General features: G+C 43.7%; 1 protein-coding gene across 7 annotated transcripts in view; it reads right to left on the minus strand.

Annotated features, from left to right (window-relative positions):
* CNNM1 (cyclin and CBS domain divalent metal cation transport mediator 1) overlaps positions 1–23487 on the minus strand; it is a 49144-nt gene that overhangs the window by 20203 nt on the left and 5454 nt on the right. For 5 of the 7 annotated variants that reach the window (XR_009559362.1, XM_060286460.1, XM_060286461.1 and 2 more), the window contains exons 2-6: positions 10746–10889; positions 7759–7899; positions 4988–5157; positions 3269–3368; positions 2870–2917 (exon numbers count right to left, since the gene is read on the minus strand). Coding sequence is in view for 6 of the 7 variants with exons in the window: in XM_060286460.1 (XP_060142443.1) it covers positions 2870–2917; positions 3269–3368; positions 4988–5157; positions 7759–7899; positions 10746–10889 (603 nt within the window). In the remaining variant the exon portion in view is untranslated. The remainder of the gene's footprint in view (positions 1–2869; positions 2918–3268; positions 3369–4987; positions 5158–7758; positions 7900–10745; positions 10890–23487) is intronic. The other 2 variants (XM_060286459.1, XM_060286462.1) reach the window with 2 other exon arrangements.

Below are 23487 nucleotides of genomic sequence, written 5' to 3' on the forward strand. Positions count from 1 at the left end.
CTCGCAATCTTAATGTAAATCAACTTGATAAACTAAATCAGTCATTTCTTTGCAAGTACAAGTGCTCCAAACCACCTCTCTTCCTATCCCCTTTTCCTCCTCTCTCTTTCCCCACAGAGTCTGAAATGGTGCTGGCTATCGCTTGGGGCCTGGGTGGAGTGGAGTGTGTAGCAATACTCCAGTCCTTTCCCGACCTTGACCCTGATCAAGTAGTGTTTCTGCATAGGAACCTGTTTTCATCTCTCTTATCTGGTCATTCCCAGAGTCTCTTCCAAGGAACTAAATGAAGTCAGAGTGCAGGTGACAGCACACTGAAATAGGTGGCTTCCATACTCTTAGCTGCTGAGCCCGATGACTTGCCTGAAATTATCCAATAGTACAAAGGAGTGGGGAGGGGAAAGCCTTATACCTACCTGATAATCATTTGCTTTGTCAAATAATCATATTCTTTGTCAAAGAATATTTTAACAGGCCCCTAGTGTCACGAGACACACTGGAATAAGAAACCCCATTGTCTCAAGAAGAATCCTAGCACTTCTGGGCCACAAATTACATGTATACCCAGCCAAGCAGATAGGAGACTTGTTCTCTCTCCAATTGCACACCACTGTGGGCATCTGTTCTGGTCACGCTGAGCTCAGGCCCCGTTCCTCCAGAGTGCCAGGCTCACCACGGTCCTCCTGGGTTCCCTGGCAATCAGAACCAAGACAAAGGAGATAGTGCTGACTGCGTTCCCTTTGCCCTGCACAGGAAAACCAGAGGGACTTACTTGTAACCTCGAGTTCAACTGTGAGGCATTGGTCACAGGGCCAGTGTTCTGGCAAACTCATTGTCTCCTTTATTACCCTCAAGGCTGACAAAGCTCTAGGCTGGCATCAAGGACAGGGGTAGTTTGGTGGACTGAGACCCTACAGGAGTTTACTGCCTTGTGGCTCAGCTTAAGCTCTTCCTCAACCTACAGGTGAGGTCCTTGGCCAGTGAAAGATGCTGGGTGGCTGGACCTGGGCTGAGGGTGGACCTGGAACAAGGGGGGGGGCAGGGGGTGGGGTGGTGGTCTTTGGAGTTCTTCACGCTTTGCTGTATTAGGTAAGGAGGGCTTGGCGGGGAGGATGGAAAATGTCTCCATACCCCTACAGGCTAATTTAATTTCTTTTTCCTCCTGAAGATTGATAAAGATGCTCAGAAGTGTGGGGAGGGAAAGAGAGGTTAATATTTCTTTTTAGTTAACCAGTTTTGAAGGAGAGATTAGTGTTGCAAATTTACTGTGTCTCACATATAAAATGGAAGGATTTTGATAGAAAGAACTAGAGACAGGAAGGAAGGAAAGGAGGAAACCAGATAACATCTTCTTACTACTTAAAAAACTTTTTTTTAAAAGAAAGAAAGTCATCTAAATCAGATGGGCTTGGGAGCTTTAGGTAGCTCTTTTCCCCTAGAGTTCCCACATCTTTTGGTCTTATGGAAGAGCCAGAATAAGGCCAACATGTCTAGGTAACATTTCATATCCCAAGAGTTACTCTACCATGAGCAATCCCCAGTGTGATGGATGGTGGAAATCTCCTTTAGAGAACCAAGGTTTACCAGGTCCTGTAGACCATCCCTCTCCCATCTAGATTTCTTGTTCTGAGAACTGACACTTCCTTCATCAACCTTAATTGAGACTTGTTGGTTTATATAAGTATAATAATGTACGAGGATGTTTTATTTTACAGCTCTCCTTCAACTCATCTTGGACCACCCCTTGGGTGTGGGCAGCTACTTCAACTTCATTTCAGACATCTGCTGGGCTAGGATGTGAAGTTACACTGCAAATTGTTCCAATATTTCCACATAGAAATTACATTCTGGAACATGATGGATTTAAAAACTCTATTTCATTGTGCTGTGTGAACTAGTCAGGACACCGGAATGCATCTAGGTAAATCACCAACCTGCTGGGTGATTTGGAGCAAGTCATTTCTTTAGTTTCTCTGTGTTAAAATGGTATCTACTTTTCATGTGCCACGGATTGTGATATCAAGCTTTGGGTCCCTCTGATAAATCCCAGTAAAAAGCACTATGTAAAATCTTTCTTATGATGAGAAAAAACACCCCTTTGGCATTAAAATGGCCACCATAAACAATAAGAGTTGAAAGCAATGCAAAATTCAGACCGGTGAATCAAAGAGAAATTTAGAGAAATAATGCTTTCTGGATCACACTTATATCACAATAAATGCCATGCTCTCTAAGCACAAGTGCAATAACTTATGCAGGAAACAGAGAGAAGGTAGAGCACAGAAGGCACAGAAGACACCCGCCAGCAGCCCCGTGCCAGCCCCCACCAGCATGCACGGCCAGCTGCAGACACTTCTCCACCAGCTGAGATGTGGTAAATGAGGAAAGAGAAGCAGATAAGCAACATACGCACCAGCCTGGGACTTAGGTCCTAAGATCTTGCAGTCACTTCTTACTAACCGCCACAGACACAATAATAGCGTATTAGGGTTTGCAAGTAAAGGACAGTGGGTGAATTATCACAGCAGCGAAGGAAAGGCTGAACCTCCACCAGAGCACACAAACCACCTGCCTGCATTCCCTGGCAGGTGACAATAAATGGGGCCTCCCCTCACAACCTCCCTCCCCCGTCATTCGTCATTTGCACGTGAGCAGAGAAGCAGCAGAAAACATTCCAGACACGCAGAAACTAAGCCCCCTGTGGTCCGTGGGTACCTGGCAGAAAGCAGTGTTCCTGGCAGAGCATACAAAGAGGCTGCCAGCATTTGTGTTAGCCCTAGCCCAGGCTGAGAGTGCTCGGTCCAGGTCCCCAGAGTGGGCTGAGGCAGGACCACAGCAGGGAGGATGAGGGAGGGGTTTGAGAGATACATACGAAGGACAGAGGATCCAGCCAGACTTCCAACCTTCCGCACATCGTTATCTAAGGACAGAAGGATGCAGTGTGTTTCAGAGGCAATTCAGAAAACACACCTTCTTAAAGGAATTCTCCCTCTTCCACCCCACCCACAGCACCAATCAACCCTGTAAAAACAGGGCAATCAGGTGGAAGTGTAAAAAGTAAAATAAACTTGTCTTTTCATATTGAAAATTACCACTATCCACCCCTAACACTGGGTAATGTTACAGTCTACCATGTACTTCCACAGCTAAAGCCTGGGAAGGTAAAAGGCTTGTTCAGGGTCCATAACGGGAGTCACAACTTGAACCCAGATGCATTTTCTCCACTGTCCCACTGCTTCCCCAATAAGCTATGGCTTGGAAAGTGGAATACCTGAGCAAGCAGTGGTCATGATGGCTGGGACACCATAGTAGGTGAAGGCTCCGTTCTCGAAGCGAAGGCCTTCCTTCCCAACCTCCACCTCCACTTTACCCTGGAGAAAGAAGGAAGTGTACTAAGGGTGTGGACAGCACTTCCAGATCTACTAGTGATTACGACCCTAAGCACTTCTGCTTGGATAGTAAGTGGACTTAAAATCTTATCACAGGGAAATGTGAATTCTGTCTGGATACGTTTCAGAAACAGCAACTCCAACTTCAGAAGGCCTTGGCAGTAAATGACTTGCTTAGTTCATAAAGCAGCATCCCGTCATGTACATCCAAGCTTTCCCTGCAGACTGTAATGGCTCTTCCATGATGCGGGTCCAGGCACCAGCTAGCCCAGAACCCTGTAAACTGCCCCACAGGTGTAGTCTGAGACTAAACCATCTCTAAGTCTGGCTGAGATAAAGCCTGATTCTGTGAGAAGCTTGTGCATATAGTGTGCATCTATGTGCCTGAAATCCACTGCATGGATCCGCCCACACCCTATGAAGCCTGTACTATTTTTATCCCCAGTTTATAGATGAATCATTTCTGAGGCTCAGAGAGGTTAAATAGCTCGGTCATGGTTAGTTAGACTTTAAAGCTAGATCTTTCCAATTTCTGAACCTACATTCTTGCCACTACATTTTACGCCTCCAAGATTTATTTGAAAATGGTTAAGTTTATATTAGGCATAAGACTCTATGTGTTCCTTGTGTTATATAAACGATGTAACAGGACACTTCTCCATTTCCAACAGTAAAGAATGCAACTCCATTTCTGGAGAAGAGAGGGCATTTTATTGAGGCTATCTGGAAGGATGGGTGTGAGGCACACTACCGAGTCCGAGCAGACAGGCTGCAGGGGAACTGTAACAGAGAGGCCCTTTCTAAGTCAACGTGAGTTTAATGAAGATTTTAAGACAATCACTGTATTTAGGATTCACCAGATTCTGTTGGAAAGAGACAGGGAATAGGGACGGAGTTAATGGTGGAGCCAGGTCAGGACACCAGCACTACCTAGTGCTGGAACCATGCCTGACACTTACTTACAGGCCTTTCCAGGCACCCAGGGCAAAGGGTGACTCTACTCCTGTGAGTACCGGGAAGATGCTGCCCCTCTTTCATTTGCTCGTTTATTCCCTTCCCAGTCTTCTGAAGGAGGAGAAGATTAAGGGACTGCAAAGGCTGAAGTGTGGTAGAGAGAGCGGATGTGTTCTGTGCGCTTTCAGAGAGCAGAGCAAGGACCAGTGGGTGGAAATCAGAGATGGTGAGATTTCAGCTCAACAGAGAGAAGGGCCTGAAACAAGAAGTGCCTGAAGTTTGGGAGGCAGTGCACAGTTGCATTCCCGGGCATGGCCAAGCAGAGACAGGGAGGCGTTAGCGATTCTGTAGGGCAGCAGGTTTGGAAATTCAGCGGCAGAACCCCTCTGCTGGGAGGTACCCACTGCATCCCACCACAAACATCGCTGATGTCAGATTAAATGCCATCAAGATCCCACCACTCCAGGACACCAGCCAGTCACACCTGTCCCCTCTGAGCGTCGCGGACAAACACCCACACCAACTGGCCTTGCTCCCAGGGCAGCCAGCCGAACCTTGGAACCTGGCACAGAGGAGGCATGGCCGTTCCTCTCCAGTCTAGAGAGGTCCTGTCTTGCCCTTGGGGGGTCCGTGGCTTTCCCGCTCACCTGCAGAAGTAGCACAAAGTAGTCCACAGGGCGGTTGCGCTGGTACAGGTAGTGTTCCGGGGCCTTCTTGTTCTTCTCATCACACTTCAGCTCCTGGATCACGTTGGGATGTTTCAGGAGCCGCAGCAGGATCTTCTCCGAGAGGTACAGAGACTTAAACGGCTCCACTTCTAGGGGAGACCAGGAGGCAGGAGGAATTGGCAGCTGGAAGGAGTCAGGATGGGCAAAGCCAGGGCCATTCATGCTCTCGGGCACCAAGCTAGCAGGATTCCTGCAGTTCCCTTGGGTGGGTGGGGGTCTTAAGCCCACGTATGTGTCTCAGGCCCTCTGGGGATGTGTGTTCCTGCACTGGCACCTCAGGAGAAACAGGTCACCATTTTGGCAATGTCAGTTTTGTTATTATTTTTCTCCTTGACTTTATTTAAAGCTGCACATAAACTTAAAAAAGAAGAAAATCCTGCCATTTGTGACGACATGGAGGAACCTGGAGGATGTTATGCTAAGGGACATAAGCCAGGCACAGGCACAAACACTACTCGATACCATTTATATGATGAATCGAAAATAGTAAAATTCATAGAAGCGGAGAGAATGGGCTGGGGGAAGGAGGTAATGGGGAGGTATTAGTCAAAGGGTACAGAGTTCTGGTTATGGCAGATGAATAAATCCTAGAGATCTACTGCTCAGCCTAGAGAGGCTAAGAGCAATACTATCCTGTATACTTAAAAATTTGCTAAGACAGTAGATCTTTTTTTTTTTTTTTTTTTTTTTTTTTTGCGGTATGCGGGCCTCTCACTGCTGTGGCCTCTCCCGTTGCGGAGCACAGGCTCTGGACGCACAGGCTCAGCGGCCATGGCTCACGGGCCCAGCCGCTCCGCAGCATGTGGGATCTTCCCAGACCAGGGCACAAGCCCGTATCCCCTGCATCGGCAGGCGGACTCTCAACCACTGCGCCACCAGGGAAGCCCGGACAGTAGGTCTTATGTTAACACACACATGCAAAAATAATAATAACAAATAAAGAGGGAAGTGATGGATATGTTTATGGCATAGATTACGATGATGGTTTCCTGGTGTATGCTTATCTCCAAGCTCATCAAGTTGTATACATTAAATAGGTACCGTTTTTTTGTATATCAATTATACCTCAATAAAGTTGTTCAAAAAGCAACATGAGGGACTTCCCTGGTGGCACAGTGGCTAAGAATCCGCCTGCCAATGCAGGGGACACGGGCTCGAGCCCTGGTCTGGGAAGATACCACATGCCGTGAGCAACTAAGCCTGTGCGCCACAACTACTGAGCCTGTGCTCTAGAGCCCGTGTGCGACAACTACTGAGCCCACATGCCGCAACTACTGAGTTGGATGTGGATAAGTAAGCCATGTAAACATGGCTAAAAAAGTTTTAATGCTACAATCAAATGAAATACAGAGAATTTAATCTGACTTATTTGTATGACGTGTATCTGTTGAATGAAATGAAATTTCAAGTTAACAGGAACAGTTAATTATTTAAGTGGGAAGTTCTCAATAATGAGAAGCATCACTGTATCATATTTACATATTAATAGATATTATTATTTATATCGTTATGTTATACTACACTATTATGGTATATCATTATATTAACAGATACAGCTGTTTTGTTCTGGGAAATCAGACAGCCAGTAATTAAAAGAAATCTGTATTGAGAACTAGATAACATGTTGAAAACCCTAAAGAAGCTCCAATTTATTTATGTATTTGTTTATTTATTTATTTTCTTTATGACCTGAACTTTTAAAAAATTTTTATTGGAGTATATTGATTTACAATGTTGTGTTAGTTTCTGCAGTACAGCAAAGCGAATCTGTTATACATATACATATATCTACCCTGTTTTGGATTCTTTTCCCATATAGGCCATTACAGAGTATTGAGTAGAGTTCCCTGTGCTATTCAGTAGGTCCTTATTAGTTGTCTATTTTATATATAGTAGTGTGTATGTGTCAATCGCAATCTTCCTGTTTATCCCTCCCCACTCTTACCTCCTGGTAATCATAAGTTTATTTTCTACATCTGTAACTCTCTTAGAAGCTCCAATTTAAAATTTTCTACTTTTTAGTGACTGGAACAGTACTAGCACTCATTATATACTCAATAAATACATGTTAGATTAATTACATATTGAACTTAGTAATGTGTGTGATCATTTTAGGTCAGCACATTATTTAGACATGGATGAGAAGGTTAGACGGTTCAAAGACAAACTTTACTTTCTTCACAAGAAGTTTATCTTTGGATCCTCTCTTTTTTTTTCTTTCTAAAGATTCCAGTATTCACAATCCACATCTGTATTTGAAGAACTCGTAGCTCACAGGCCTACATGGCCCCTGGAGGGTCTGGGCCCCAGGGCCTTTGTGGCTGCACAGGACATCGCCTGTCCCTCCCTGATGAACCCTCTGGGGCCCACCACCTCCCGCCTTGAAGCAGGTGGAGGAAGGGAAAGTGCAGCGGTGAATTCCTCAGCCCTTTTTTCGAGTAGAAGAGAGAAAAGCAGAGTAGCATTATGCTCACTTCCCCACCTAGAAGATCAGGCCTGAGGCTGAAAATGACAGTATGTGGAGTCCTGTCGCCCCACCTAAGATGACCTCCTCTCCTGGAACAGTGGTTCTCAGTCCCAGAATTGGAATTAGGTCGTAAGGTATTAAAAGTGATTGGTGCCTGGGTCCCACTCTCCAGAGCTGCCTTGCCTGCCTGCGGTGGAGATGCGGGCGGGCAGAGTCATCATACCTGTGGCCATGAAGCGGTGCGTGGCCAGCAGAAGCTGTGGAGAGATCTTCACCCTCATCTCCGAGTCAGAAAGCTTAAACAAGGAGAAGTCGTGCCGCTTCCTCTCCCTGTGTGGGACCCTCTGCTTTTTCCGATTGTCGGCTGTCGGGACAGGGGACACATTGCAGCTATCTCAGAATCGCTAATGGTTTTTGGAGGTTTCACCATAACCACCTGAGACAGATAGTTCCTTTGGGACCACAGGGATTTCTGGAAAGTGTCAACTGTAGGTGACATCGCAACATCTCTTTCCCAGAGACTGGAAGGATGTGGATAAGGGATAGAAGGTGGGAGCTGCTGCCATGTCTCAGTGTTACTTGCACTGAAGTGGTGAACAGTGGAAAAGGGGAAGGCCAGCCTGGGGCTCCCAAGTTCAGGCTTCTAGGGCTGGCCTCCCTGTTTACGAGCTGTGCAAGCTCTCCAAGCATCAGAGTGTTCGTGTGTTTTAATCTATACAATAAGGTTAGTGATTAATCATAATTTTTCTGCTCATCTCAGGAGTCTCTTATTATGAGACTCCAATCTGAACCTATCTGTGAAATGCTTACAAAAAGGCGTTCAAACGCGAGGAACTTGCACTCATAGCCTCAAGGACTTTGGCAGGGCCCAGGGGGTTTCTGCCTCTGCCTTTCTCCTGTCCCCAGAGCTGAGCTCACCTGGTCTCTTCCTGCTGATTTAAACCACACTCTGAGTGGTACTTGAGGCATGCCACCCAAGGGAGGAGGGCAGTCACCCCCCTCCCCACTGACAATTCTCTTGCTTCAACCCTGGCCCCTCCACGGGGAGAGAACTGGGGGAAATAAAGGAAAGAAGGAAAAAAAATGGAAATAGCTCTGTAATCCATAAAGGTGTGGCCTCTGGGTGGCGGCCTCAGGCAGGACTATTGTGATTACTAATTGAGAAAATCTCTGCTTTTTCCAGTTTAATTTTTTCTTCCTGCTTTTTAAAAGCTTGTCTTAAAAAATATGTTTAGGGGTAAGGGGAATGTTTTCTTTGGTCATGTCTCTTTTGCTTTCCCTTAGTATTGAGTAAAATTTTGAAACTTTAGTCTATCTTAACCTGTGCTAAGGGGAGCAAAGAAACAGATTTGGGTTTTCTCCAAAGTTGGCCTAGAGAAAAACAGGGCTGCAGGGAACTTTCAGTGCAGGCTGAGAGGACACAGTGGAAATGAAAGGGAATGAACTCCAGGGACAGGGTTTCCTTTGGACTCTCCCCCTCCCTTTGGAGCTCACCCCACCACACAATTGGGGCTCCCTTCTGGAGGGAGAAAGTGCCTTCCACCGCACTGCTCTCTTGTGGGCCTGCCTTGGACTCTGGGCCCTGGCTTTAACACTCCTTGTGTCTGGCTGCCACAGTGGTGAGATCCAGGCCCAGCTGCCCTGGGGGGTCAGGGTCCAGGGAGAAGCAACACTGTATTCCTGGCTCCTTGGCCTTCTCAAAGCTCTTAAGGATTCATGCCAGAGTGGGAAAACCCTCTCCTTTAGAGAGAGGACGGTTAGGCAAGACAGCAGCAAATATATGTATCAGACCAGTCCTTTTGTGTGACTAGTGAGTAACGTTCCGATTTGCATGACACGTTTGTCTAAATATCCCCTCTCCCTCCTCCATCAGAATGCCACCGAACAGTTCATCATTGGAGAATCAGTCTTCTGATCTCCCTCTTCATTCCTTCAATTTTATTAGTGTGCATTCGGAGTATTAGGTCGTTCAAACAAAGGCCCTCGGAAGAGCTTACTCATTTAGACCCCTGTCACTACTATCAGCCACTAACACTTTAGTGTGAATGTTTTCACCACTATATCTATTGAGACACTTGGGAATTCTAAATCATGAGCCATGGGCAGAGGTGGAGAAGGGAGAAAGGAATGGGGGAGGGAGAAATTAACCCCTAACTCAAGAAGATGAGCCCCCTCAGGGCTCCACAGCAATAGCAGACACTGGGACATTTCTGCTATGTTTCGTTAAGGCCTGACCCACCTTTTAGGTCTCACCCCAAAGTGAAGCACTCTCTCTGTACCACTCACTGCCTTAAGAGTCTCAAAACCTTTTCTACAGGGAGCTAGTCTCTGAACAACTGCCTCTAGCAAACTAAGGATAGGGGTCCGGAATGGGTTATCTGAGGGGAGGAAAAGGGACTGCTGTCCCAGGTGATGAAATTCATTTGGGAGGAGGAAACACTTCCTGGCCTAGGGGCTCCCATGGATTTAGATAACACTCCCATCCCTGAGGAAAGCAGGCCTTTGTAATGTTTGCAAGCAAAGCTGTGATAAGGCTCAGTAACCAAAAGCAGTCACCATCTGCAAGAAGGAGTCCGTGTTGTTCCTGAGGGGGAGTGGGGAGGGGGGGCCAGGAGGCCAGAAAGGAGGGAGCAGGGACCAGAGCCAGGGGTGGGAAGGGGGGAGAGGGAGAAACCAGGCGGCAGGGCTGAAAATGCACAGGGGACAAGAGCGACTAAAAGGGTGACTTCAGGTTTAGCTTAGGTTGTGGTGGGCAGTCTCGTGAGTCTCTACGGCTCACGGATGTTTTGAATGAGTGGATCCTGAGTGGAACCCCAGGGGGTGCTGGGGTCTGTGTCTAGGTGGACGAAGAGACAAACCAGGAACAGCACAGGGGACAGAAACAAGGGCAGAGGGGTCATCCGAGGTGCACTTTATTTCCTTTGGTTCCTTTTCCATCCAAAGGCCAGGAGGTCTCCTTTTCATAGTCTTGGCTGTGTTCCTGAAGGTTCCCTCTGGATAAACATTTAGCTAGCACACTCTCAGTGACTCAGGGATGGTTCAAGTCAGGGCATCTTGCCGTGCCGGCTCCTGGCAGGAGGGGGCTGACACACAGCAATGCCTGGGGCTTGTCCTGACCCCCTTTTACACTGTTCACCAAACTAAGCCAGCTCTGAGAATCTCAGAGAAAAATATGATGGCCTTGGACAAGAGCCAAGGCTGTGCACTTACTGTAGAGGTCAGTTTCATCCAGGATCTCCGACTTGATGATCTCCTCTATGATGTCCTCCAGTGTGACAATGCCCATCACCTCATAGAAGGGGTCCCCTTCTCCCTCATTATTCACCCGCTGGACAATGGCCAGGTGAGACTTTCCTAGAGATGAAGGAAGTCACAGTTAAGCATCTGGGACATTTTCAGAGAACTTTCCTTGTGAGAAAATTATACTAAGTTTACCTCTGACCAGTCTTGGGACTCAACCCATCCCAGGACCTCTTTAAAATATGAAGTTTGTGTACAAGTTCTTATAAATGCAAACTTTATACTTTTACATCACCGTCTCTTCTTAAGAAAGTTACCTAATATACACAATGTCATTTAAGTGTTTTTTTCTGTAACTTTCCTATGTTAGCAAGTATATCTAAGCTGAAGGATAATGAATAATCTAATTGAGAGAACAAGAATTTGGCGTCAGAAGAATTAGGTTAGAAGACTTTTTCCTCCAGAAAACTTCCCTGCCCCCCCCCCCCCACTATCCCAGTGACTATCTGTGCAACTGATCCTGGATAAATCATTAAACCTGTACTGAGCCTCAATCTTCTCATCTAGAATTAGGGGATAATACCAGTATGGTGATTTTCAAACACGGCCCCCAAATTCTTTGATATGCCTTCTACTGAGAGGTGTGGTCTAATCCCTTCCCTTGAGTCTGGGCAGGCTTGTGACTGCTTCAACCAATAGAGAACAGGGAAGTGTTGGCTATGAGGCTTCGGAGGCTGCGTCATAAAAGGCATGTATCTTCTGCTGTAGAAACACTCTAAGAAGTCTGACAACTATCGTGAGGCCACCATGGTGCAGAGGTCACATGTAGGTGCTAAGGTGACAGCCCCAGCTGAGCCTGGCCTTTCCGCCATCCCACCAAAGCGCCGGACAGGTTAGAGAAGAAGCCATCTTGGCAGTGGATCCAGACCCACCGCTGGTGTCCTCCCCAGCCATCCAAGATGTCTCCAGCTGGGGGCACAGTCACAGAGAAGCAGAGATAAGCAACTCCCACTGTACCTTGTCTGAATTCCTGACTCAGGAATCTGTGAGCATAATAAAATGATTGTTGTTTTATGCTTCCAAGTTTTGGGGTGGCTTGTTAGCAGCAGTGGTAACTAGGACAACCAATATCCATAAGGTAATTGTGGAGCTCAAATGACTTGGTGGATGTGTGAAAACGCTGTGTAAACTATGATGTGTCATAGGCAGTTAGTTAACTGACTGCCCAACCACTGAATAATAGTTAACATTTATTGAGCTCTAACTACGAGCCAGGTACTATTTGGAGCACTTTACATGTATTAGTTCATTTAATCCTCTTAACAACCCCTGAGACAAGTACCATTATTATCCCTATTTTACAAGGGAAAGAACTGAGGCACAGATTGGTTAAGTAATAAGCCTAAAGTTACACAGCCTGTAAGTGGCAGAGCTGGATTGTGAACCCAGGTAACCGGGTTCGGTCCTAACCTAGCGACTGAGTCCTACCTAACAGTCCTGCTTCACCTTGATTTGTTTTCATTTGCTGATAGATGCATTTCCTGGATCTGTTTCTAAAATGTCAATCTGGGTGGTTCTTTTCCTTGGCTAAGAGAACATCTCTTTAAATTAGGAGAATATCTAGGGTACTGACTCAGATGTTATTCTTGCCAAAAAAAAAAAAAAAGGAAGTTCATGCCTTATCATTACTACCCTTTTTAAACTTTTGCTTGGCCATTGCTAAAAATATCAGATAAGAGGAGTAGTCAGTTTGCCAGAGGCATAATTAACCATTAACATTTAAACAAATGAATTTCTGTATCAAATACCTCAAATCACAAGATAGCTACTTAGTGGGATTTTTAATAATGGGAAAGATGGTATCCATATCACTCAAGAATGGTCTCTAATTTCCTCTCTACCTTCAACCCATCTCTCAACTTACTCCCAAACTGATCTGATCAGGCCACTGCCCTACTCAAACACCCGCCAAGGCTCCCTAGTGTGCACAAAATCAAATCTAGGCTCCTTAGTTCGCTATTATCAAGACTGTAAAATGTAGCTCTTCCCCGTCTTTCTGACTGTGTGCCTGCTGCATCCTCTAATCATCCTGGACTCCAGGTGCACCAGGTTACCTCCAGCTCCTCAACTTCCTCCACGTCCACTCTCCAAGTCCTCACTCACACTGCTTCCTTCTCCTACTCTGTCTCCACTGACCCTTTGAGTTCCAGCTCAGGTGCCAGCTCCTCAAGAAAGCTCTCCCAGATTTGCCCCATTTTGTATCTGAATCAACCTCTCCTTGCCTGTGTTTCTAAGCCCTTGATAACTCCATTAGCGCATTGATCACAATTTGCCGCTTCTCGTATCTTGCAATGTGTGTGTCCTCTACTGGACCACGTTTCCTCCTCAGATCATAAGCTTCATCAGGACAAAGGCTCATACACTGAGACAGGGTTCTCTCCATATAACAGGCAGCCAATAAGTGCCTGAGGAACTGAAGTAAGACTGAATAAAAATCCATAGTTGATGTAATAGATGGTATTAAACCCAGACACTAAAACCTTTTTTAAAAATAAAATACAGGGGCTTCCCTGGTGGCGCAGTGGTCGAGAGTCCGTCTGCCGATGCAGGGGACACGGGTTCGTGCCCCGGTCCGGGAAAATCCCACATGCCGCAGAGCAGCTGGGCCCATGAGCCATGGCCGCTGAGCCTGCGCGTCCGGAGCTCCGCAACGGGAGAGGCCACAAGAGTGAGAGGCCCGCGTACCGCAAAAAAAAACAAAAAACAAAAAACAAAAAAAACCCCAATGTGTTTAAATAAACATTTAAAATGCATCAGTGGTTCTAAAATTATCCTTTGAAACAACTACATCCTGCCCAATTGGACTGAAGTGTTTTGTAGCTTAAATTAGATTATGTTAACTGTTAGTATGTGCTCAATTCAAAGTTGTTTTTTTCAACACCTGTTCTTAAACTTCTGGCACCTGTTCTCACTTTTCTGCTAACATGTGCTAGAGATGACAAAACAAATGACTACCATAACGGAAAAAACTGGAAAAGTGATTTCTTAAAATTATTTTCTTTTTTTTTCTTGGGGTATCGTTGTTTTACAATGCTGTGTTAGTTTCTACTGTACAGCAAAGTGGAGTTCCCTGTGCTGTACAGCAGGTTCTCATTAGTTATCTATTTTATACATATTAGTGTATATATGTCAATCCCAATCTCCCAATTCATCCAAAATTATTTTCTATAATTGGATAATTTTTGTTATGTGGAGCCCAGAATATATATAATATAGCCATACTTCCTGCCACTAAGAGATTAGTTCATATAATGGGATTAAATAAATTAACGTCTTATGTTGTTTCACGAAGAGTGCCATAACTTCCATGTGAAAATCCACCATTTGTGTACACCTTATAAGGTCAATTTGAGGACAAGCTATGTGATCACCAGGCAGTAGAGATTTTAAGTCCTAATTGTAATATTCAAGACAATGTACTTATGTAATCTATTTAGAAGCATTTTAAATTCACAATCAGCCTTTATGATTCCCTCAAATGCCTGTAGAGATCTACAAACAAATGAAGGAAGTCATTGTTTCTTGGGGACAGACTGGAACAGGAATCAGCAATCACATAACCCTGTTCTGAGCTGACACCGGGACAAGAAAACCAGCTGTTCCCATGACACACATACCCGAGGTCCTTCCCTCAAAAAGTCTGGCCTTTAAGAGACCTACCTCCTGGTACTCCTTCTCTTCCTGGGCCCCAGAAGTGTTGGGGAGCTGTGGGCCTGGGGCATAATAGGTTCACGGCTTTATCAGAGATCTTATCAACCCTGAGGGATGACTCACAAGTATTTAAAACTGGGGCAGCAGGGGCTCAAATTTCCCAAGTGTTTTCACCTTTTTCTGGGCAAAAGCTGGTTTCTAATACGCATTATTTCTCCTCCCACGGATGAGTGTTGTGTTTACTTCCTAATGGCATACTTGAGGGAGTGGCTTAAATCTTGGCTAATCCCCTCTTCTGCCCTTCCATGAGGTTCTGTGAATGGGAACTGTGGTCTTTTCTGCTGAGCTGTCCCTCTACAGACCAGCAGAATTTTTCAAGTTCCTTCTCACGACTACTAGTCTATTGATTTCAGTTTCCTTCCAACTTACTAGAAAAGCGGGATGTCTGTGAAATAATTTAGGCTGACAATGATGATCATTAACATTTATATAGAACTTAACAATTTGTTAAGAGGTTCCACACAGGGTACAGGAGAGTCATGGAGATTGTGAGCAGATGTTCCTGAGAATTGTGAGAAGCCCTCATTTTGTGAATTAGAAATGTTTGGCCAGGTCCCCAGCTTTCTCCAGAATCTATTTAGAGACAATAAGAACTGATGTCTTATGCATGTTTCTTGGGTAGGTCCTGTTCCAAGTGCTGATGATATATCAGTGAGTATGACGTAGGAGGAACAGTAAAGGAGACTGAGAAGGAGTTCCAGAAGGTAATGAAGTCTCATATTTCCCTCCTTCCAATTTTGGGTGTATAGTTCTTAATTTCCATGCCCTCATTGTATCCTGGATGACTGCACTAATATCCTAACCAGTCCTCCTTTTGTTTTTTTTTTTCTGTTCTAAGGCATACTATCCACTAAAACCAGATTGACTGCTCCCAAACATTGCACTTACGAAGTTATTCCCCATCTCAATAACATGGACCAATAACCACGGAGGGTCATTTCTGAGCTCTTTTTCCTGTCATTAGAGGCCTCCATGGTTTAGGGTATATACCTTGCCTTCTTTCCCACTACTCTATCAAAATATAGAGCATTTTGAATGATTTTGAAAATATTTCTGAATGCTTTTTCCCCATTCAGAAAATAACTGGTCCAAGGATACTCAGCCAATAAATGGTGGAGTCAAAATGTGAACTCAGGGAACTGAAGAGGACCTACCCAGCTAGGATTTGTGGAAATCTCTGAGACGAACTAAACAAGACTGGATATTTTAACCTCAGGCCTTTTAGGCACAGAACTGGCCTAGGAGGCTGCCCGTGGGGTCGATTTGACTCTCTCCAGGTTCAGGCTAAACATAACCAGGATCCTCTGCTTAACAATCACCATTGGCTAAGCTTTGGCAGATGGTGTCATTCTCAGGCCACAAAGCAATCTCAGATATGAGGAGGATACATGCAAGGGCCTTTGTTGTCCAGCAGATCTATTAGTTCTGAGCCAGCCCAGGGGCTATGGCCAAACTTGGCTAGTCTCTGGGAAAAGAGAGAGATGTGGCTCTGGGGGCCCTATCTGAAGGAAGCCAGACACCTGAGGTGGCCTGAAAACCCGCTATTCTGAAGGTTCTCATTCCAGGTGAAGACCGCCTACAGCTACTCCGATGTTCTCCAGACTGTTTCTGATCTAAACCAAGCTGACTCCTGAGAGCACAGGTCAACATCCACTCGATTTTCCAGTTTTTGCCATGGTGGTGATAACCACACCTACTGTAAACTGGGGTCATATGTCACCTCTGGTCTTCACCATCTCTTTGCAAAATGGGGATTGTTATTACTAATATGAAGATGAGGAAAATGACACTCAGAAAAATAAGTGACTCACTCAAGGCCGAGAATTAGTACGCCATAAAGCCAGGAAACAACTCAGGTCCGTCTGCCTCCATAGCCTGTGCTTCTCCCAGTACACCTTGCTGACTCCACACTTCAGGCCAGATCTCAGGTTTCCTGTCCCAAATGTGTTAAGAGAAATGGGAACTTATTTTGTAAATGGCTGAAAGTATGCAGAACTAATGCCCAGCACCTCACAAAGGCAGAGGAGGGCTTTAGACTGTGAAGGGGAAAGGAGGAGTCACTGTCCCCCTACTCCCCGGCACAATACGTCTGCCTTCCGGCTCAACCCTTCCTACGTCCAGCCTGATATTTTATTTTGTGGACTGCTTGCAGCTTTAAGGGGTTTCATTGATCTGGCTGTGATATTTGTAGGTTAGTTTTTTTTTTTATTTGCCTGGGATGTCTGAGGAAGGGCAGAGTGATACAGGAGGAAACTGAACTGATGACAGGATAAAAGAAATATAAGGAAATTTCCACAATCAGTTTTGGTCTCCTGGGCCCTATCCAAAGTAAACAGCTCTCACTTTTATTTTCTTATTATATACAATGACTTCTACATGGGCTGAATCAGAGAAAGCACTTGTTATACAAAACAACTAACTAGACAGAATTCATTTAACTAGATCAGTGAGGAGAGAGGCAAATGGTGGAATGTCTTAAATGCTGTACAAGCATTATCTTTAGCCTTTGCGTTAAGCTTATAATGTAGGATCAATATTGCCATTTTAAGAAGAAGGAAGGTAAGCCTCATTCAGAGTGGTAGAGTGACCTGCCCCAGTCACACAGCTAGTAAACAGATGAACTGGGCCCGGACTATCTCTGTGGCTCCACAGTCTGAGACAGCAAGTCACAGATGTGGCTTCCTGTTCTGCCTCAGTCACTAACACTGAGCAGGACACTTGTGTCTCCAGATTCCATGTGCCTGTACAAAATGGGGATAAATTCTACTGACATCACATGCATGGTGAGCACAAAATGAGTTACTGTTTGGAAAGATCTTTGCAGAGGTAAATGCTTTGCAACTATAAGGGATTATCATTGCTATTTTATAATTTGTCTTTTCTGGGCCTCAGTTTTCTCCACCTTAAAATTAAAGGATGGGATCAGGTGATCTCCAGCGTGCTTTTTTCTGGCTCTAAAATTCTACACTTTTATAAGGCTAAACAGTCCCGGGCTACAAAAACAGTTTGGCTTAACAGGACGTTTCTTTGTGATGATGTATGACATACCAGAATTTTAACAGTGCCAATAGTTACAGCCTCTTGAGTTTACAAAGGAGCTTGAACTCCGAATGTTTGTATTTTAATTTTAAGAATAAAATGAGAAAAATTACCCTGACACATGCTAGACTTTAAAAAAAAATTTATACAATCCAATCAAATCACTTTCTATGAAATCAGGAAGAGAAACACAAAAAACGTTATCCTACCAGTCCTGCAGCAATCACCTAAATTTGGAAAAACAAAACAGTCCCTTTCTCTAGTTTAAAAAAAAGGCTGTACTTTGTAGTAATCCTGCTCTACTTCATCAGAAATAGAGTAATCAATGCATTTATCACCAAAAATTTCTCGAGCCACTAAAAGGCAATTATAAAAAAAGCCAGGCACGTCACCCAGAACACCATGGTAACCAGCATCACCAGGGCATGAAAAAATAGTTGTTAGTCACTAGACCCTAAGCTGGTTGGCAGTTTGGCTTGCTAAGCAACACTGCAAAAATAGCAGAGTAACGACCCATTATCTGGAGGTCTGACTTTGCATGGTCTTGAATCTGGTCCCAGAAGGAACTATCCCAGGTCTATATATCAACCCCATACCTGAGGCTCCCAGTCAAAGCCTAATTAATAATTTATTCAACAAATATTTATTGAAGCCTATTGTACACCAGGCACACAATTCACAACATATGTATTTACTTGGTTTCTCAGTTAAGTAGAATTGACACAGAGTGGTTTTGTGATGAGTGAGGTGAGGGTAGGGATTTGCTTGAGGCCGACTCCAAGAGAACTAGAAGCTGACAGCCAGAGGACAGAGAAAAATGTAAAAGTAGACGGAGAACTGCTTTATAATACAGCATAAAATAACTACACTCTCATGACCATGATCATGCGTCATCAAGAAAAGATTGTTATATTTAGGATCCTTTGTTAAGGAAGGCTGGAATGGGTATAAAACATTTTAGAAATATCATCACCAAAAATAGTTAAAATATACAGTTTCGGCACTTGGAGGGAATGTAAATTATGTTTGACAAATGCCTCAATCTGCCTAGCTCCCCATTTAGCTGGAAGAAAAGCAAAATTATAATCACGGTTTTACCAGCTTTTGAATGTTGTCTCGGTTCCCTGTCTGCCTTTATTTTTCTAGCTCAAGCTCCCGCCTCAGCTAAAATGCCCTTTCCCTTCCTAACTGCTTATCAGAGTCCCTCTTCAGTTACTTCCTCAGAGAAGTTTTCCCAGGTCCTTCCAGGGAATTATTTCTCCCTTGCCCCCTCGCCCATAGATGTTGTCTCGATGCCCTTCCCTGTACCCCAGGCTGCTTTGTATCATTTTCATCCCTCTTTTCAGCTCCTGGATATTTATATCCATGTCCATCTCCCAGAGCCCTGGTAGCCCAGCACTCAGATAATGTTGGCAGAGGGAAGGTTGGTGGCAGAGGTGGCGCTTTCCCTAATGGGTGTTAAATGGCCTAGGAACCCTGCATGGCACGCACACGGCCCTCTTTCCTCAGAGCCTTTGGATGTCTGTTCCCTTCTCCCGGCAAGCTCTGGCGAACTCCTTTCCACACTTTAGGATTCAGCACAAATATCTCTGAGGGGAGAGGGGGGAGTTTATCCTAACCTATAATACCAGGTCAGGCCCCCCTATTATAAGCTCTCATAGGTCCCTATACTTTTTATTCAAATCACCTGTCTTCACTTGTAACTGTTTATTGATTCGTGTATATCTCTCTACTTGACTGTAAGCACCAGGAGAGCTGGAGGCCTCACACAAGATAACGTCACATGGAAGGAAGGAAAGGAGGGAGGGAAGGAGGGAAGGAGGAATTGAGAAGAATCTCAGTTTGGAAAGGAATAGACAACAGAAAATAGAGGATTGAGAGTTGTTATTGAAGGTCCAGGGGTGGCTAAACGTGGGCCTAGAGGTAAACCAATTTAAGAGAGTACTAGGAAAATCCACAGGCCCCCTGCCCTGAGACACCAAATGCTTTAAGGGAGCCAGAAACACAACCAGATGTATTTGGTTGTTAAAAAATGGAATTGAGGTGAGCTACTATATTCTCCAAATAAAAGAGGACTCACAAAGCATGATAAAAAGAGGAAATGGAATTTGACTGCAGCCTGTGGGATTTAGATTAGATAAAAAGAGAGTCTGATAATAAAGGCTGTTATGTCCTGGAAAGGATAACTAAATGTAAAAAAAAAAAAAAAAAAAGTGTGAATTAGATTCTCTCTCAGGTTTCTCAGTGCCCCTTCCAGCTCAGATTCTCTTGTTACCTGGTATTTCTATTGCCAGGCTAAGAAAAAACCAAATATTGCATAACAATATTACAACAATCATAATGAAAAATTGTAAAGAAAGAAATATAAACCAGCAATGTTAGAACCTTGTATAATTTATTGTTTTTCACTTTTCCTTGTTTCCTTTTGTTCTTCCTCCCTGTAGGGGAGCATGATGGACTGTGCTTTGCTTACTGTCTATTCTAATTATTGTTTAGAAGGTAAACATCTCATTCTAAATTTTACTAATTATTATTTAGCAATGTTTAACACATTTTAAAGCATATTACATCTAATTATACCAGTGAAATGTAACTTTGAGTGAAATAACTTTTTATTTTCTTTTGTGGAAGACAAAGAATGGAGCACGAATGTTTTGGCAGCTTTTTATAGAATTAAGCAGTGGGATGACTTTCTGCTAGAATAGCTCACACCGGAATTTGGAGTGATAAAGCAGCACACTGACTGAAAAAGTGGTCCACATCAAAAACATCTTTAAAAAAAAAATCCCTCTGAGGATTAGAATGGGATATTTGATTTGTGTAAGAAGGCAAGACCATAGGGTTTTTCTTTTTTTTTTCTGTTTAAGAATTTGATTAAGGTTGTTATTGCATGCAATATATTTTTAACATGACAGAGTATTAAAAGTCATTATTTCAGGACAGTGGGATGATTATCTTCAGGTGATTTTCATACTTTGTTCTATATTTTTCAATTTTCTATAATGAATAAATATAGAAATTTATAAACTTTAGTATAAATTTTATAAAAGCAAAATAACCCTATCATAATTTCTCTCTTCTCCATGTTCTCATTGCGTGTTAGTATTTCTATTATTGCATGTTTGCTTTAATGATTTAGGTACCAGTCTGTCTTATCCACATTCTTATATGCTGAGCTATGACTTGCGAAATGTAACATTGTTGGAAGTTGGGGGGAAAGGTGAGTCCAGCCTGCCTTCTAGCTTTATGAAGGGGAAAGCTATTCTCCCATTAGGCTGAAGGCTCTTTGGGAGCAGGGACTGTATCTCGTACACCCAACTCTTAGCACAGTGCTTTGAAAAGGGCTAAATCATTGTTTCCTAGAGAAGTAAAGAAAGATAATACATAACACTTTTCTTCTAACATTTAAAATTTGACTTTGGCCTTCTGCATGGTCCAAAATGATTGGGCTGGAGATAATGAATGATTCATTTACTAGAGCTCTGCAGATCCCTTCCATTATATTAAAGTTTAACCCCTTCCAGTCATTCATTCAGTCATTCAATAAAGATTTATTGAAAACTTACTGTGTTATATCCATCGTTACGGGTTACAGCTACAAAGGTAGATAAGACAGCCTCTGTCCTCCAGGTGCTCATTATATGGATGGGCAGCACTTTCCATCACATACTAATAATACAGCCTGTTAGTTCAATAATAGAGATATTGAACAATTAAGTTGGCCAAACTGGGGTTTACAGAAGTTTCGCAGAGGAGGTGGCCCCTGTGCTGATGTTAAAGGAAGGGCTAGACTAGGGATTAGTCAGGTAATGTATATTCCTGACAAAGAGGACAGCATGAGTAAAGGGACAAAGGCAAGAAATAACACAGTGTGGCTACGGATTCGGCGTTGCTGGAGCGTAAAGCTGTGGTAGTGATGAGTGATGAATCTGCAGGGGAGGGCGGGGAGCAGGTCATGACGGCACAGCTTAGACTTTATCCTGCAGGCAGAAGTGTTTGAAGCAGGGGATGATGACACCAGGGATTACTTATTGGCACTGGAGAGGATGGATTTGAGGGTGAAAATAACCGGAGGAAGTAAAACTTCTCAGGAGGCATTTGCACAAATGAGTATGTAACAGATTTGTGTTTATATTTAAAAATGAAAGCTAACATTTATTTAGCATTTATTATGTGACAGTTACTAAATAAGCAGTATTATGCAATATTGTCTTAATATTTCAAACAACCCTATGAGTAAATACTATTATTACCCTTATTTTACAGCTAATGAAGCAAAGAGTTAAATAACTTGCCCAAGGCCAGGATGCAACCAGAGCAGTCTGGTACCAAAGCTTATGCTCTTAATTTCTATCTCATTTGTTTAATTTCTGTCTCCTGTATTAGAATGAAAGCTCCATTCAGACAGGGGCCCTATTGGTGGTCTTCTCCACTGTGCCTACACAATAGGTGTATAGTAATGATATGCTGAATAAAATGAATGAATAACCTAAGTGGAAGAAATAGCAGCCTAAGTTATGTAACGGTACAAGAAATATGCAATATTGGCAAATTTTTTGCAGACTTTGTTCCAAATATTTGGCCGACTTTGGAGATTATTACGGACTGAAAATTTGTGTCCCTTCCCCTCTCCAAATTGATATGTTGAAGCCCTAATCCCCAGTGGCCCTCTAAGATTAAATGAGATAACAAGGGTGGGGCCCTAATCCAAAAGGATTGGTAGTTTTATAAGAAGAGAGACCGGAGCTGTTTCTCTCTCTCTCTGTGCTTGTGCACTAAGGAAAGGCCACGTGAGGACACAGTGAGCAGGTAGCTAGCTGTCTGCAAGCCAGTAAGAGAGGTCTCATCAGAAACCAAATCAGCTGGAATCTTGATCTTGGACTTCTAGCCTCCAGAACAGTGAGAAAATAAATTTCTGTTGTTTAAGCCATTCAGTCTGATATTTTGTTGTGGCAGCCGGAAAAGACTAAGACAGTGATTAGTAGGATGAGGGTGGGGAGTGAAGGAGAGGTTTCTCCCTTGGTATACTGGGGGCACAGGTGTGCCACTAATTGGGGTAGATAAACTGGGAAGAGGAAGATTGATTATGGTCAATGGAACAACACTAATTATCCTGTACTTAAGGTTCACCTCACTCAAACATAGAAATACAACTGAAATTAGCTATTTAAGATCACTTGTTCAATAAATATTTATTCATCCTCTAGCCATCAAGGTCACTGTGTTTGTCCTGAGTATACAAAGTAAGTAAGATTCATTCTCTGCCCTCAAGGAACTCACAGTCAGGTGGGGAGAAATATTGTTCCTTTTTGTAAAGCTAGCATGCTTGCTTTCCTTTTCCCTTACTTCTAAAGACCTGGAGCTCATAAGAAATATATATGTATAAAATCCCATATGGATAAGAGCTTTGGAATCACGAGACTGGGACTTGAATCTGGGCCTTGGAATAGACCAGGTGAGTGATGATCTTAGGCAGTACAAGTAACGCTTCTTATGTTCTTATGGTCCTCACCTATACCTGCAGAGTTGTTTTAAGAATAAGAGAGGTAGGTAGAAATGTTTTGTAAAATGCAATATGCATGTTAGCAATTATTGTAATTATAAAAAGCTACATTTCCAACCTGCAGAAACTCAAGGGTAGCAAGTCATGGGCAGCAAGTCAGAGGTGAAAAGACAGCTTTGAACCGTTTGGGTGGCAGGAATTTTGGGATGGGAGATGGAATAAGAACAGGCTTTGGGGTCCTGTGATCTGGTTCAAATCACAGTTCAGTCAGTTATTAGCTGTGGAAAGTTGAGCAAGTCATGTAATCAACCTGAGAGTTAGTTTCTTCATCTGTAAAATGGAGGTAATAATACCTCCCCAGGTGGGTTGTTCTGAGCATGTCAAGGGCTTGGCATTGGG

The sequence above is a fragment of the Globicephala melas genome, chromosome 16, assembly GCF_963455315.2.
Source record: "Globicephala melas chromosome 16, mGloMel1.2, whole genome shotgun sequence".
Taxonomy (NCBI): Eukaryota; Metazoa; Chordata; class Mammalia; order Artiodactyla; family Delphinidae; genus Globicephala; species Globicephala melas.